Here is a 16,452-nt window from a genome sequence, read left to right as displayed (position 1 = left end):
CAACTTGATGTTGCCAAAGCCCGGTGCCTCTCACAAAGACACTGTACTTGTATGTATTTCTCTCTCTCTCTCTTCCACCCCTTTTCTCCCACTCTGTCTTTGTCTCTTTCTCTCTCTGTATCTTTTAACCTCTTTTGCTCTAACTTCCCTTTCTCTTTCTCTCTTCATACCCTTCGCGCTTTATTTTCTCTCCTTCTGTCTTTCTGTTTCTCTTTGGATTTATTTCTTCCTCTCCCTTTCTTTTCCCCCTCTCTCACGACTTTTGATCTTTTGTTTCTCACCCTCTCTCTCTTTTTCTTTCTTTGTCACGCCATCTCTCATATACCCTCCCTCTTTCTCTTATTTCTTTATCTCTCTTTTTCTTTCTCTTTAATCTACTAGTCTGGCCCCCGACAGAATGTTCGTTCTATCGTGTGGCCCCCGAGTTAAAATGAGTTTGACACCCCTGGGTTGGACGGTCCCTGAAGGTAACACCTGATGCAACACCTTGGGGAAACAGAAAACTCCACTTTGCCATTCAAATTCCTTTAAGTTTGACTTCCATCGATGATTCTGCAGTGCACTCTGTCTGCACCCCGGCAGGCAGCAGCAAACATCGCTTTGCCCATACAGTACAGTAACCCCCTCCCCAGTCAAGAACGCGTGTGTACGTGCATGCCTTTATGATGCTTGTTGCCTTGTGTCCCAGCATTGAATGGCTGCCTGCGGTGCGGCGGAGGGACACAGCACCACTGTCACCATTAACGATCTCAGGCACCACCGCCACTACTCGACCGCAAAACTGGTTCCAAGTACCGACGGGGTGAGTGAGTTGATGCACGCTAACTGGCTTCGTTGTACACCGTCCGGGAGTCTTTCGGTGTGGCTGCAGTGCGATGTCCCATGGAAAATCAATAATAATTGGAGACTTTTTTTGAGGGTGTGCGGTGACATTTACCGAGTGGAAGCTGAGTTTAAGGATAAAATACCGGTTTTTGTTGTCAAACGCGGCTAAATAAAGTTGAGCTAGCCAACGTGAGTGGGGGATGGGCGAGGGGAGAGTGGGCAAACTTTTACAGCAGCGGTCGACTCATCGCGGCGGGCTTGCCCACCTACTAGTGATGCGAATTACGGCTCGGCTCTATTCGCTAAAAAATGGCTCTTTTGGCTTCTAAACGATTCTTCAGGGTTCTAAAAATAAATAATAACGCATACCTGTCAACCTCCACGGCCCCATGACCTTACAAACTGTCGTATTTTCCCTTACAAAACACACACAAAAAAAATCTTACAGCAATTTTTTTTTCAAACGTTTATTTATGTAGTTTAACATGTTGAACATGTGTTAAGTTATATCATATATATCTCATCTCATCAGCTGCACCGCTTATCCTCAGTAGGGTCGCGGGGGTGCTGGAGCCCATCCCAGCTATCTTCAGGCAGTGGGCAGGGGACACCCTGAACCGGTTACCAACCAATCGCAGGGCACACAGGGACAGACAACTCACTCGCTCATTCACACCTAGGGACAATTTGGACCGGCCAATCTACCTGAAATGCATGTTTTTGCAATGTGGGAGGAAACCGGAGTGCCCGGAGGAAACCCACGCAAGCACGGGGAGAACATACAAACTCCGCACAGTAAGTCCGGTAGCTGGATTTGAACCCACGCAGGAGGTTCCCAAGACCTTAGAACTGTGCCACACACGCGCTAACCACTGCGCCGCCGTGCTGCCCATCATATGACAATGAGATCATATATATTGTTAATATATAATTTTGTTGTGAGATGCTGAGTTGCTTGACATGAATGAGGTTTATTATAAAAATAGTTCAAAAATGAAGAAGCTTGGATGTTCACTGTAGAAGGAAAAAATACATGCAAATATAATTTAGTAGAATAATACATTTTCCTATTCAAATTATGAATTCATTTTCTACATTAAATTATTTTTGGTAATACACTGATTAAAGGGATCACCACAAACCTGTCTTTTTTCCTTTTATACTTCCTTTTTTCCCAATTTCTTTATACAACACAATAATTCGTAATATAATGCATTAAAGCAAGTGAGTCGTTTGAGAGCTGGCTCTCTTTAATGAGTTGAGACGAAAAAGCCGGTTCTCTAAAAAGAGACTGACTTCCTTTCACTACACAAACTACCACATGAAATCCGAGACGGCAGACGCATGCGCACAGTAGCATCAAACCGCTCGCTTCGTTTGCAACGGAAAAAAAACGATACCGAGATAGAGGCTACCGCGGCTAACTGGTTTGACTGGATTGATTTGCCGTTTCGTGATAGTCGGTGTAAACCGGATGGTATCCATAATTGACAAATTTGCGTTTTTCCGTACGGATTTTCTTGTACGTCGTACACGTCTTAAAATGCATAATAAATGTACTTCATACGGCAAAAATGTACAGGTTGACAGGTATGACAACGTAACATTGTGGACCAAATTAATCAATTTTGGCAATGTACTATGCTATTATGTTTCTGTAGTGGTTAGCACATTTGCTTGTCACGTGAAACATCCCCGGATAGAGACCTGTAGAGAGATGGGTGGCACCAGGCTGTACTTTCCCAAGACACACCACAGGAAATTGTCTCCCTATGACCCTTGTAGTTAAGGCATCCAACCAACCTACCATTATGCTAGTATGTTATAATAGCCCTTGTTTTTGTCCGTATATTGAGTGAACGTTCACCCATTTTAAACTTTGGAACAGACAACAGAGATGAAGCCACTAATATCGACCCAAAGAGTGAGAAAAGAAATGGAGAGTTGGAAAGATGGTGAGAGAGAAAGAAAAAAAATGCCACAGAGAAAAAAAGAAGGAAAGGGATAGAGAGCGCAAGAGATGAAAAAAGAAAGTGTGAAAGAGTAGGAACAAATATGGAATGAGAGAAAGATAACGAGAGTAATTTGGGTAGAAGGGAGAGCAAAAAAGAATATGAGGAAGAATGGAGGAGGGGAAAAAAGAAAAGGGGAGAGCAAAAGCAATAGAAAGAGGAACAAATAGAAGGAAAAGAGAGGGACAATGGGAGATAAAGGAGGGAGACTGAGAGAGCAACAGAAAGAAAAATGAGAGAGAGGACAATAAAGTAATAAAGAGAAGAGGGGCAGAAAAATGGAGCGAGAGTGAAGAGAAATAGTGAGAGGGCGTTTCGAAGCCGGCTCCATATTAATGGTGAGCCGGCACGTCAAGCATTTTCGTTTCCGAACCACACAGCATTCCCATTTACCTCCCCCCTGTCCTCGCGGTGAACGGGTCCACGAGTCCGTCGCCACTTCTTCCTACGTAATGTGGAAATCGTTCTATATATCACATTAGATCCCATTCTCAAACACTGTTTTAGCGTTCCAGTTTAGATTTTCTTGTTCCTTCAACCCCTTTGCGCTTTTCTTCACTTGTCTCGCCAGCCATTGCACTGTGTTGGGTCTGTGTCCCAGGATGACCTGTTGATGTTGCGGTACGAAAGGTCGCAACGAATCAACTAGAAACATTAAAATGACTATACAAAACACTGTAAGTGATATCGAAATTCAAGAGGGAGGCGGGGGGTTGTATCTTGGTAAAGGGTCGACCGCTTTTGACGGAGTGACTCATGCGACAAGGCTCGATAGTTCATCTTCACTAGTTTCCACTTAATAAACGTTTGAGATTGTTTTCTCCTCTTATGTATGTGTGTGGCCCTCTTGGGGTTTTGTCTGGTCGCCGCCTCCTCCCCTTCCCCTCCCATCCTATCCCCTCTCGCGCTCCCTCCCGCCAGCCCGGGCCGAGGACTCCCAAATCCCGCGGCTGGCTGGCACACGGCGGGGCACCGTGAGCTGTCTCCCCCCCTCCTATCCTCCGGCTATTGGAGGCTCCGCTCTTCTCCGTCTCCTCCTTCTCTTCCTCTTCGGGTGAGACGTCGGCTCTGCTCGACTGCCACACGTGAGGCATTTTTCCATTTGGGGATGAATTTGGGGGTTAAGTTTTCTGGCTCGGGGGGCGGGAGGGAGAGTCGAGAGCGTAGCCGCATTTCGCTGCTCGACTCTACGACGTCGCTGAGGTGAACACGTCGTCTCGGTCATTGCTTCTAAATGTAAAGGGACTTGCATTGTTTTAACGGGGCTAGTTTGGGAATATTTAGGAAATGTGTGCTGTGGTGTTGTGGACGCGCAGTTAGCCTTAGCGTTAGCTCGCTACGTGCTAACACAGGCCACCTTGTTAAAAACAGAATTGAGTGATTCGTGATCTCTTGAGTCTGTGTCGTTTTACAATTTTTGAGGCAGTGAAAAGGTGCCGATTTTAAAGGTTCAGCAATTAACTCGGGGTCACGGGGGGCCGGTTCAAAGGTCAAGTGGTGTCAATAAGTCCTTGTTAGATTTCCTAAAAGTTGGGATGACCCCAGATAAACTGCAGCATACGGGGTAAAATCAACACAATGTCAGAGTCCTTGGATGACATCTAGGGATTGTAAACTATTTCACTGAAATCAACGCTTCTGGGCAGACATTAAACATAACAGATGGTGAAGAAATATGATTCAATGATTGGTATTTTAAGTGCAGCCCTAGAAGATTATAGACTCATTTATTACTGATTTATTTATGTTCACATGAAATCTATATATTTTATTATGTATAGAATTAAAAAAAAATAGCACCCCCGGGCAAATTGAAATTGAGACCCCTGCTTTGTGGAATTACTGTACATTATTTGTTATTGCAACATCTGTTGCAGCCTGGTCATCCTGGAAGGGATTACCTCATCTGCGGTCCCTTCTCAAGGTTTCTTCTTTTTCCTCATGTTGAGGTTTTTAAGTTTTTTCCTTTCCTCATGTACGTTTTGGATCAGGGGATGGTGTAATAATTGTCTACAATAATCCGTGGTCTGTGAATCCCTTTGAGGCTCCTTGTGATTAAGGGCTATACAAATAAACTTGACCTGACTGTACATATTGAACCCCAGTGAACAGACTGGCATGGCACATTAGCTGGAGTTTCATTTGTTGCAAAGGAATTTGTAGGTTTGAAAGTTGAGTAATGACTTGAAGTTTTACTGTGTTTGAGACAAATGTGTGTTTTTTTAACATTTGATTAAAATAAAACATTTTGATATATTATGTGGCGTAAGAGAATTTTAAACATTACTCAAATGTATGTAGCTGTACTGAGAAAAGTGACATTTGTGCAGCTTCATTTTTACTCAACTAAGATTATTTTGAAGTGTTACAGAATTATAGTTTAGGTTGATTTTTGTTTGTTTGGATTTGTTGGTGTAATCATTTCTTTCGATGTATTTGTTTACATCTTTGGAGCCAGCTGCAGGGTTGGGACTCCAATAATGGGTGCAGAACCGTTTTCAGTGGATCGCAGGACTTTACCCTGGCAAAATAAGAGAAAAACGAAGGGTAATTTACACGGTAGATGGCTGCTCAATCTCTTTTTCTTATTCAGTTAATCGGTGCTGTCCCAGTTGTTTGAAATGGATCACATCTCATTTAATCATCTTTTTTTTTCTGCCCATAATAATGGGACCAAAAAGAGTTCGTGATAAAGTGAAGGAAAAGCGGAATACAGAACTAAATATTGAAAAAGTGTTTGTCATTGAAGCTCTGCTTAAAGTTAGAGTAAGTGGTTTGAAGTTTTATGCTTTCTAGAGCTAAACGGTAAATTTATTTTTATTTAAGTTATTACTGTTGTACAAGTTTACGATTTTTCACATTTTGGGTTCAAACTTATTTTAGTATGTGACTTTATGAAGCAGTTTTAAGGGGTCGCTTATATGCGATGTAGGCTTATTTGCGTGTATAGGGTACTTGAAGTTGTTATGGTTTGCTTGGCATTTTGATGTTTATATAAAAGGTTGTATTGAACTATTTCTGCATTAAACCACACATAACTTTCATTTGATAAAATTGAGAAGTGTCATTAGGCTGGAATGGTGGGTCCTCAAGTCGGACCAGTTGTGAACAACTTTTATAAGCTGTGGGAATGTTTGTAGTTTTCACTTACAATGTTTCAATTTAAATTTGTGGCATAATTTACAGATGGATTTTGTGTGTGTGCTTATGTCTTCAAATATGTTGTCTTTGTTTGCAATGAATATCCACGGTGTCCCAAAATATGTACATATTTTGATATTCATAGCCAATAAACTATTTTCTATTCCTAGTTTGATTTTAGAGTAAGGATTGCGGATACTTGGCTTATGTTAGTACAAAAACATGGTCCTGAAAACATTATCGAAATGTGAAAATAAAGTTGAAGTGCAAAGAGTTCCGCATACAGTTGCCCCAACACCTTTTCGCACTTCAGCTTCATCTTTACGCTTCCATAATTTGTTTTCGGCGTGAGCCGATTACTTGCCATTCCAACTCCAAAACCAAATTATTAATAGAAAACATTGGCCAATTAAAGTCAAAAGTGTGTGAATATATTTTGGCACACCCTTTATTTCCAAAGTTACCAAATTCTACGAATGTTTCGCAGTTTACTATGCCAGTTTATAGCAAATTATGAAATACACGTTTTCTATGAAAACTGTTAAAATTAATCATGCCATATTTGATATTAATCAGTTATATTTATACCAATAAATTAATGTAAGACCAGTACCTTGTGCTTTGCAGTTATCTTGTTGAAGGAGCTGTACAGAATATATATATATTTTTTTAACTGCTGTCATCTGCTGGCATGTCATTGCAGCCTAAGTCAACTTGTTCATGATGCGCATGCAAGTACATGCATTACTAAGAAGCGCTTGTATAAACTATTCTTTTTTGTTTTTTTCTTGGGGTTTAAGTTGGCTTTTGGACTCTACTTGAAGCAGTTATTTTTTGGCTTTCTCTATTTTCATTTTACACTAAGAAATAGAAACCAAGAAAACATGGGGGCGAGAATGACGCCACTCTCTGGCACTCCTCTCACCGCCCTTTTGTCCCACCTAATGTGTTCTGCCCCAAGCAGCTTTGCTAAAAGATAAAAGCATATAGGCACAGTGGAAAATAAAGAATAAGGGTAATTTGAACTCAGTTGGGCATTGTTAACACATACTTACTTAATAGAGAGAAAAAATAACTGTCAACTTTTTTGGGGTCACCTCAAATGGCGCACCCCGCCTTTAAGTAATAACATTGTCTAGAACCAAGTTTAACCCCGAGGATAGACATTTTAATCCGAAAATTGTCTTCTGTAGTAGGATATTTAATGTTCGTCAGCTCTGTTTTCCTTGTCTGTTATTTGCCATCGCTAGATACTCTTAATCCTATTCTCTTGACTAACTTTCCTCAAAATATGTGTGCTGTCACCTTTTTGACACAGTTAAGCCAGTCAGTGTTTAATAAGGCACAGGGGGCCTCACATGGTCAAAGGTCAAGTGACACCAATCGACTGTTTTTTTTTTTTTTTTTTTTTTTTCCTTTGAATGTTGCATTGAACCCCACTGAGCGGCAGTCGGTAGTCCTTGAATGACATCTCAATGATCGTCACACAGCCCCGCTCCGAAATGCGTCTTTTGTCTCGACTCGACTCCTCAATGCGCGTTATCAACTTGCTCGGCTTTAATTTATTAGGGACAATGGCTTGTCGTCATGGTAACCGCCTGCTTATTATTCATGCCGCTGCACATATTTACACCTGGAAGCTGCGCCGCCGTCTTGACTGTCGCTGGAGGCCACACAAAGTGCAAAATGTCACTTGCAGTGCCAAATGCTGGATTTTAGAGGCTTGTATTGCAGTTTTGAATCCATTACACTGACCAAACTCGAAGCACTTGAATTATTCTTGCACCAACACACTAAATTTGAACAGAAAAAGGGCAGCCCCTGTCTGTTTTTGGAAGAGCTTTGCACATGAATACCTAGTATGTCTCTGAAGGCATTACCTGTCTTGATTAAACAGTGGCACTCCCTAGTTCCCGATTTAAGGCCCAGCCTATGGGCGCAGGTTAAGCCCCTTTATTTATGTGGCTTGCAAAGTTGGCTAAAATAATGAAAATCTTCAAATGTCTTTTGATTTCAAAACCAGTTGTCTATTTTTTGTGATAATACGACCCTTGAATGTTCTGTATCTTTCTGCAGATTTTATATGCAGTCAAGTCTTGAATAAAACTCAAGTATTTGAAACATTATCATAATTCTCAAATGTGCCATCATTTTTCAATCAACTCTTTGTTTTATGTTTTGAAGGTTTCATTTAAAGTTGGCCTTAAAAGGGAAAGCGTCAAATTGGGACTCTTTCCTGAAGGCAACACCTGACTACATTACATTAATATCCTACCAATGTTTCGAGACCTCATGCAAATATGATATCACTATACTGACAATAATTGGTTTTGGAGAAAAAGGCTAAACGCTCTTGTATTCTGAAAATAATCGTTGCACTTAGTCTTATTTTTTTAAATCACCAATTATATTAGTATTGACCAATTATATTAGTATTGATACCACATAATGAGTTGGTGAAACAATCGCTTATCAGCGGGTAAATAATTAAAACTTTTTTTTCCGTGCAATAGTACCCTTACTGTTGGCAGATTCCTCATGCAATAGTGGCCTCACCAACATCTAATGAATTTGCATCATCACGAAAAAATACTGTATTTATAGGGATCATAATTTTCCGCGGATCCGCGGATTTCCCCTGTTTTTGAACCCCAAAGGTCATTCCCGTAAATCGTCTAAATTCGATGAGAAAATATTTTGGGGGTGTGAGGTATGATACGTGACTGTTTCATCACCCCAAGTTAGCAGTTAGAGATCGCGAGAAAAATCGGCAAAAAGAAGCGCAGCGCATTAGATCTATAACACACAACAAATAGATCGACTCCTACCATTGGTCGATAGGTTCGCTGATAACCAATCAGCGGAGCTTTTGTTCAGAGCATTGGCTTTCTCAAACATGGCGCTCCTTCCGGTCTTTTCAAACGGTGAAATGAGTGTTTTAAAAAGTAAATATGAAAATATTAAGAAAAGAAGACGAGGCTTTTGTCTCCGAGATTGATAAAGGAATCAAGAATAAATTTAAGTGGTCATGGCTGGAGAAGACTGTCACAGACTGACATGTATTTTCTTTAAGCATGTTCAGTTTGTGCCTTCTATTTTCAAATTAATGATGAATGGTTATTAATGTATATATTTTCAAATATATTGTTGATTAGTAGCTAAATACAAGGTCCATCTTCATCATCAAAACACAACAACAATGGTGATGGTTGTAACATTGTAATCCCCCAATTGTTTTAAACATCTTAAAACTGAAAAAAATACATGGTTTCTGTTTTGTTGGATTTAATTCATTCTAGTGCAATTTTCACATAGCAAATAACATAAATGCCGTTGGCTTCGGGTGGGTTTGCCCCCCTGAGCCCCCCACCGGGCTCCGCCCTGGACCTGGCCGGGGCCTGCGGCCCCTGGACCCTGGCTATTTCAGCTGAAAATGAAAATCTCCATTCTGATCCCTGTATTCATAAATGATATCGTATGCGATGATGACCTGTAAGTACGTCAGTACGGCGTTATCACATACTATTTATGTAATTAGTTAAGGCCAGTATCGCATGCAACGGTAACAATATGGACTTTTGATGACTTATAATTCCAACATTGAAAAGTAAATAAAATCTGAAAACGTGATGTTTTTTACCTCCCAACCTATAACAAAACAATAAAACAAATTCAGTCGTGCCATTTTCACACAAAGTTTACGGTTTCGCATAATTTATGCAAAAATCAAAGGACTCTATTAAGATGGTTCTATCCAAGGCCAGGAATAAACTGACTTTAGTGATACTGGAGGTAACATTTCCAGAAAAAAATACTTTTCCAATTGCACACATCAGTTTAACAAGTTCTCCTTTTTTCCATCAATTACTTTTAAAGTTCTAAAACTGTTTAGATAATATAAGTAGTGATCTGAAGAAAATGGTTAGCATTATGACTAATGCCATATTCTCCTTGAATCATGTTTTTGGGGGAAAATAAAAACTTTTTTTGTTACCTGGTTATCTCATGAATTTACATCAAAATATGTGATTTAACATATTTCTTTACTCAACATTTAGTTTGTGTGGGTATTGCTATTATACAATCATCAGCATGCAAGCAACCACCAACTGTATACATTAAGGAAACAGCATGGCATAAAATAGGTTTTATTAGTCTTTGTATTGGAATAATGCTTCAGACTGGAGGTATTATTATGTACCTTTTGTCTTTTGTCTTTACTGTGTGGTATATATTTGCTTCGCCTGTGTCCATCACAAGTTATTAGCTGCAGTAAAGCTCGCAAATTAATGGTGAGCGAATGCCAATGGAGATCAGAAGTGCTTATTTAGCTGAAGGCTGCTTTGCTTAATCAATTTTGAAACTGTATTCAGCGTTTTGCCATCTGTTATAAATATTAGTATCCAGGCACCCATTTTAAAGTCAATAAAATTGGTGAGAACTCTGATTCTATTTCATCCTCAGTGCTTCAGCTTTTTCAAACTTAATCTTCAGCAAATATGATCTATTGTCTTTTCTATTTAGAAAAAAAGGAGTCACGATGTTACCTTTTATATAACGAAATTAGGTAAAATATAATAGAGTAGAAAAAAATGGGAGAAAAAAGTTCTGTAAAACAACAGATGAAAAATCTGCATATTAAATCATAAATTGTATTTTATTGTATTAAGTCGTTAATTTGATACAATAGCTTTGAGATGGAAAGGGGAAAAAGTTAAAAATGGATGCAAAATCTTACCAATTATCATGGTAAAAATACAGCAATTTTGGAATTAGTCAAATAAATGGGTGGAACAAAATCTCAATTGCTTAAGTATCAGTATAACCTGAGCATGTATCAAACACCCCAAAAAAGAAAAAAAAAAGAATAAACGGTCACTTAAAAATCACCAAGACTACTTCTGTAATGTTTGGTAACACTGTATCATAAATATGACATTCTTAAACTGTTTCATCCTCATTTATTTTTTCTACTTTTAAACCACATTTAATAGTCTGAGCAGGCGGAAGTGAGTCACTATTAATTAGGGCTGATTATTTCATGTCACATCTGTTTTTGGTCCACGTTTTGATCACAGCTTGTTATGACGTTAAAAATTCGACGAGTTATATAAGTGACTCTTCTTTGACCGAGCAACGTGAGGAGGGGGAGGAAGTAGGCCAGAAAGCGTCCAAATCCTCAGAATTACAGTGTGAGTGCATTGAAATGAACTCATTCTTTTTTTCTCCAAAACTTCTGGCAGACCCCTCGGCATTGGGCACAGAGTTATGGCTCAGACGCTACAGATGGCGATCCCCAACTTTGGCAACAATGTCCTGGAGTGTCTAAACGAGCAGCGCCTGCAGGGTCTCTACTGTGACGTCTCAGTCGTGGTCAAGGGACATGCTTTCAAGGTTTGCCACTTTATTTCTTACCTTAATTTAGTTGTTTTTATTGTCATGATACATGGGGTGCTTGAAATCCCGAGAAATTCTTGAATTTTATTATTGTCTACAAGGTTTGAAGAGTAGTTGCATTTTGCCTGAAGGGCTTGTAAATGCTTGAAATATTTGCCCCTTTAAGCCTGACTCAATGGACCACGCATTTAATGAAGAAAAACAAAACAAGTCTGCCTAAAAATGACGCTGACATTGCTCTCTAGTTCCTTCTCTTTGCCATTGAATTGGTTTTCCCCCCATGGTTAACGGCGGCTGACATTAGTCTGGATGGCGTTGTCACCTGAAGCCTTAGCGGCCCCTACACCTCACACCCAGGTGGATCAGACAAAGATGCCGAGAGGCTGACCTTTCAATGAACAATGGCTAGAAAACAGAAAGTGCAAACAATGGCTAAAACGTGAAACAATTCTAAACACAGCATGCTGCAAGGTAAAATAGAGAGGTGTAACTCTTCACAATGGGAAAGTCAGCTCGCTCCTGTCATATTAAAAGTAACTCACTGAAATTACTAGCTTTACCATGTTTTTTTTTTTTTTTTGCTAACCGTTCACTACATACTACACCCGAACAGAAATGTATTACTGCAAGGATTAGGTACCATTCATGGTAATTTCTTATGTAAAAGAATTAAGGTAGTGTTTTCCTAGTGGTAAATTGTTATGGAACGAAGTTCCCGCAACTGAAAATGTAAGCTAGATATTGCCATAATTTTTACCTTACACCTACAGTGTAGAGAGCGATTTATCCCGAAAATATTTACACACGTATTGTTTAGATCCACAAATATAATCAAGATTTACTCAAGATCTAAAAATCAAATGTATTGATAAATGCACACACAAGATTAAAAATCACATTTGTAACTCACAGCTATCGACCCGTTTCTGTTTCAGTAAACAACTGTGATGTAGCCAAGTTGCTTGCGCATTGTTGAAGCAGAACAGTGGAAATTATGTCAGTTTATACCAGGCAAATGTCAGAAAAAATGGTAGATTAGAATCAAGCCTAAAAATCCAGCTTGACCCGGACCTGCAAGTAAAAAAGCCCGCACCAGGGACTGAGCCTGAAGCAGACCCGCATTTTCATATTTTATTTGTGAGGTCTCAGTAGGATGAGGGGGATTTGGGCCAATATCCCCTTCTTTGAGCTAAGAAAACGGTAAAAAAAAAAAAACTTGCGGGAAAGCCAAAAGCTGATATACCCATGCCACTCCCATCTCACTGGTCACTGAGTCGATTTTTATTTCAGTGTTGCTTTTTGCATTAACTGGACACAAACCAAGATGTTTCAGTGTTGCCAATTGAATTATAAAGCATGCAAAAATGTTTCGGCGCCTGATATACCCTTTGCTTTTTTACCATATATTTGCCAATTAAAAAAAAAAAAACACAATAAGGGCAAAACTCCAAATTTTACTTAAAGTAGCTGGACTGAATTTGTGCCCGCCACCTATCAGCCTCTGTCAAGCTCCTGCATGATGCAAGTACGTGCATTTTTTTAGCCAAACTCGAATAAACTCAATTTTTTTTCAACTTTCTTGCGGGAGGGGGTTGGGTTGGCGTTTGCAGTGTACTTGATGCAGGCCCCTTTTTATTTTCAGCATTTTGATGCTACTGAAACGCCAGAAAAAAACGCTTAGATGAGCATTACACCATTCTCCATCGGTCCTGATCAGCTTTGATTCAAGTAAGATAAAAGCAGATAGAGGCGGTGGGGCAAAAACACAAGGGCCCTTTCAACTCTGCTGTTTATCTTTAACACATACTTCAGAGGGAACATATTTAGCTTGCAACTTTTTTAAAGACACCTGAAACAAAGCGCCCCACCTCTTACTTAACTTTTACAAAAATTAGAAATCAAATCCTGTAACTCTAACACAGCTGCCTCAGTTTTTATTTTTGGTGGCCTGATGGGATTTATTTCATTTATTCATTCTTTAGAAAATGTCCGATTGGATTTCAACATGCCCTTACAGTGTGAACTCGATGAGATGAGCACGCCTGCCCCAAAGAGTCCGCATACTCATTTTCTGAGAGTTCACTCAACCGAATCGTTTTTTTGACGACGTACAGCCAGGCTTAATTAGTCCCTCAGTGATTGCAGCGCCACTCAATTGGTGCGATAAGAAACACGAGGAGAGCACTGCAGTGTATGCCATTTTAAATGTTCTCCGGCCCTGACAGATTGTTGTCTGCATACTCTACCACTTCTTCATCGTTTCATAAATACATTTTGAAAGTGTCATAATTACCCTCACGGGCAATTTGATTCCCACCAGACAACACTCATAAATAACAAAACAAAACATAGGTTTTCTTAGAGTGTTCATTGAAATAACATTAGTTTCCTGTTAGTAATTTAAAAATGGGCATTGGCTCAGATTTTTAGGACTATTTTGTAGGCTGAACAAACTCACACAATGTACTCTTTCCAGTTGATGTACAGCGTAAACATTGCAGTAATTGTTTGACACTAATGCCATAGATCTTTTTCCGCATCCCTCAGGATCTTGAATGTTTGCACTTTATCATCGCTTCATACTTTTTTTATCTACAGTGTTGAATTGAATAGAGCGTTTCAAATATTAAAAACATAGATACCCAATATAAAATTATACATACATCAATAAATATTATGCTTTTTTTATTTTTGCAATCTTATGACTGCATAAAAAATAGTCTTTTAAAGAGTGTTGGCCACTGGAGGTGGTTTAACAGACGCAAGTGTTTAAAACGTGTGATGTAAAAAGTTATGTTTTGTCTTTATATCAACATAAAGGTCCGATATATTTGGATAAAGATTAATGTGTTAAGGGTAGTATGTGTTTTTTTTTAGTTATTTCTAACCAAATTGTTATTAATGGGAGAACATTGACCAAAAAAAAACGTTTTATGTCTCAATTTGCCTCAAGATCAATATGTGAATTCTAGAATGTTTTATTTTTTCTTTGATAATACAAATGCTTCATTGTGTAAGACATATGATGTCTTGAAATCTCCTTAGCTTACAAACTGTATTGGCATCTGATTTACTTTGCACAAAATATTTCATTGGTTGCCAAAGAAAAATGCCTGGGTTATTTTTCTGACTGGATCTTTACCCGTTGTTTATTTTCTGTTTTATTTTTTAAACGGTATCTGAACAGTTTTTTGAGGCTACATTACAATCCCTCACATAATCCAGCACTGTGAACCTATACAGAATGCAATGAAAATCCTCAAATGCAAACTTTTAGAAAGTGGAGGAGCATGAGTGCTTTTGACTTTTTTAGTGTGTCAATTGAAGATAAACACATTCAGATTCGTTGATGGTAAAGCTAGTTCCCTCTTCCGATGTTTATTTATTTTCCAGACTGTTCCATAGGCCGCAGCTAATTTAGTTATATCAATGTTTGCTCTTCTCAGGCCCACCGGGCAGTGCTGGCAGCGAGCTCATCTTATTTCCGTGACCTGTTCAATGCCGGGGGCAAAAGCTCAGTAGTGGAGCTGCCAGCCGCCGTGCAGCCGCAGAGCTTCCAGCAGATCCTGGCTTTCTGCTACACGGGCCGTCTCAGCATGAACGTGGGGGACCAATTTTTGCTCATGTACACTGCTGGCTTCCTGCAAATCCAGCAGATAATGGAGAAGGGCACAGAGTTTTTCCTTAAGGTATGCAAGTTTTTTAGTGGATGTGGATTAAGTTTCATGCAAGGTGTTTAACACAGAGTGTGGCTTTCGTAGGGTTGGGCGATATTTGCCTCTCATGATATTGTCACTTTTTTTTCTTTTGCATTCAAAAGTAATACCATTCCGGGGACACAACCTATATATTACATTTGATTTTGGAGTCCTTATGCTGTACTGCACATGCATTCCGAGCCATTGCATCAGCACCTGTACCTGATGCATGCCACTATCTAGAACTTGCTGCATCGGTCGAGATTTTGAGACAAAAGGCTTGTTTTTGCTGTCAAGTGTACTTTTTGCATGTTTTCTGTTATTACTTATAGTTGATGTTGATTGTATATTGTCTGTTGATGCCCTTGCAACATCTATTGTGCCCTGGTCAGCTTGAAAGGGGGATTATATCATGTGCAACCCCTTCCCAAACTTTCCTAATCTTCCTTGTCTGAGTTTTTGATTTTTTTGTTTTTCCTTGCCCTCATGTACGTTACAGATGAGGGGTTATTGTAATGATGGTCTTTGAAGAACATGAAAGCATGCCAAACAAAAATATGGGTGGATTTTCTCAAAAGAAAATGCCCTTGGAGAATCCTAAACTGTATGATCTATCTGAATGTGTCAGTCTACTATTTTCTAATCAGAAATGTGTTTAATTTGGGTTGTAAACTCACTACTATTGGTGCTGACTGCTTAACAAACCTAAAAGATTGGATTAATATACACACAAAAAGCAAAGAAAAATAGTGGCAGTGGTTTTAAAAAAACAACCAAAATATGCATTTTTTTCCATTTACCAAGCAAACTAATTTGGGTCGTAACAGCACAAAATTTAAAAGAAATCATCCAAAAATGCATAAAAACAGGGCCTTTTTATGGAAAACAACCCCTGCATGCATGGTGATGTTTATAGAGTACAACTTCTTGCAACTGAAGAGTTTTTTTGAGTCTTATTTGCATTATTTAACCTATTCATACACATTTTTAGAGATATCTTTTTTTTAAGACACAAAAAAATTCAGATTTTCTTTCACAGAAACGATTGATGCTTCCATGTGTCTGGCAGGTGTCGTCCCCAAGCTGCGATTCACAGAGTCTCCATACCGAGGAGACGGAGCCTCAGAGTCCCGTCACTCAAACAGCGAGTGGGACTGGCAGCATCCTGGTTCCTGCCGCAGCTGCTAGACCCTCTACTTGTTTGACGCCTCTACCTTTAGTAACGAAGGTGAAGACGGAGCAGACAGCAGCTACGCCTCAATCTCAACAGGTAACAACATTCCTTCCCCTTTTTGGGGGAAAAATTCCATACTTAAAGGTATTCCCAAACCTATTTGTTTTCAATTAGGCACAAAACGTGTAGTGCTTCTCTCCTCAAT

The 16,452-nt window shown here is 39.4% G+C and overlaps 1 protein-coding gene across 5 annotated transcripts in view; it reads left to right on the top strand.

Moving 5' to 3' along the window:
- Positions 1-680: 680 nt before the first annotated feature.
- The window catches only part of nacc1b (nucleus accumbens associated 1, BEN and BTB (POZ) domain containing b), a 29,807-nt gene continuing 14,035 nt past the window's right edge, over positions 681-16,452 (top strand). For 3 of the 5 annotated variants that reach the window (XM_088342188.1, XM_088342189.1, XM_088342187.1), the window contains exons 1-4: positions 681-802; positions 11,222-11,372; positions 14,822-15,064; positions 16,143-16,343. In XM_088342188.1, the coding sequence (XP_088198314.1) occupies positions 11,247-11,372; positions 14,822-15,064; positions 16,143-16,343 (570 nt within the window). In that variant the 5' untranslated portion in view covers positions 681-802; positions 11,222-11,246. Of the gene's footprint in view, positions 803-3,773; positions 3,923-11,221; positions 11,373-14,821; positions 15,065-16,142; positions 16,344-16,452 lie in introns of those variants that run through there. The other 2 variants (XM_088342185.1, XM_088342186.1) reach the window with 2 other exon arrangements.

The sequence above is a fragment of the Urocampus carinirostris genome, chromosome 8, assembly GCF_059441175.1.
Source record: "Urocampus carinirostris isolate Australia breed hairy pipefish chromosome 8, RoL_Ucar_1.0, whole genome shotgun sequence".
In the NCBI taxonomy this organism is placed as follows: domain Eukaryota; kingdom Metazoa; phylum Chordata; class Actinopteri; order Syngnathiformes; family Syngnathidae; genus Urocampus; species Urocampus carinirostris.
Note: the sequence above shows the minus strand (reverse complement) of the source record. Positions and strands in the feature narration are given on the sequence as shown.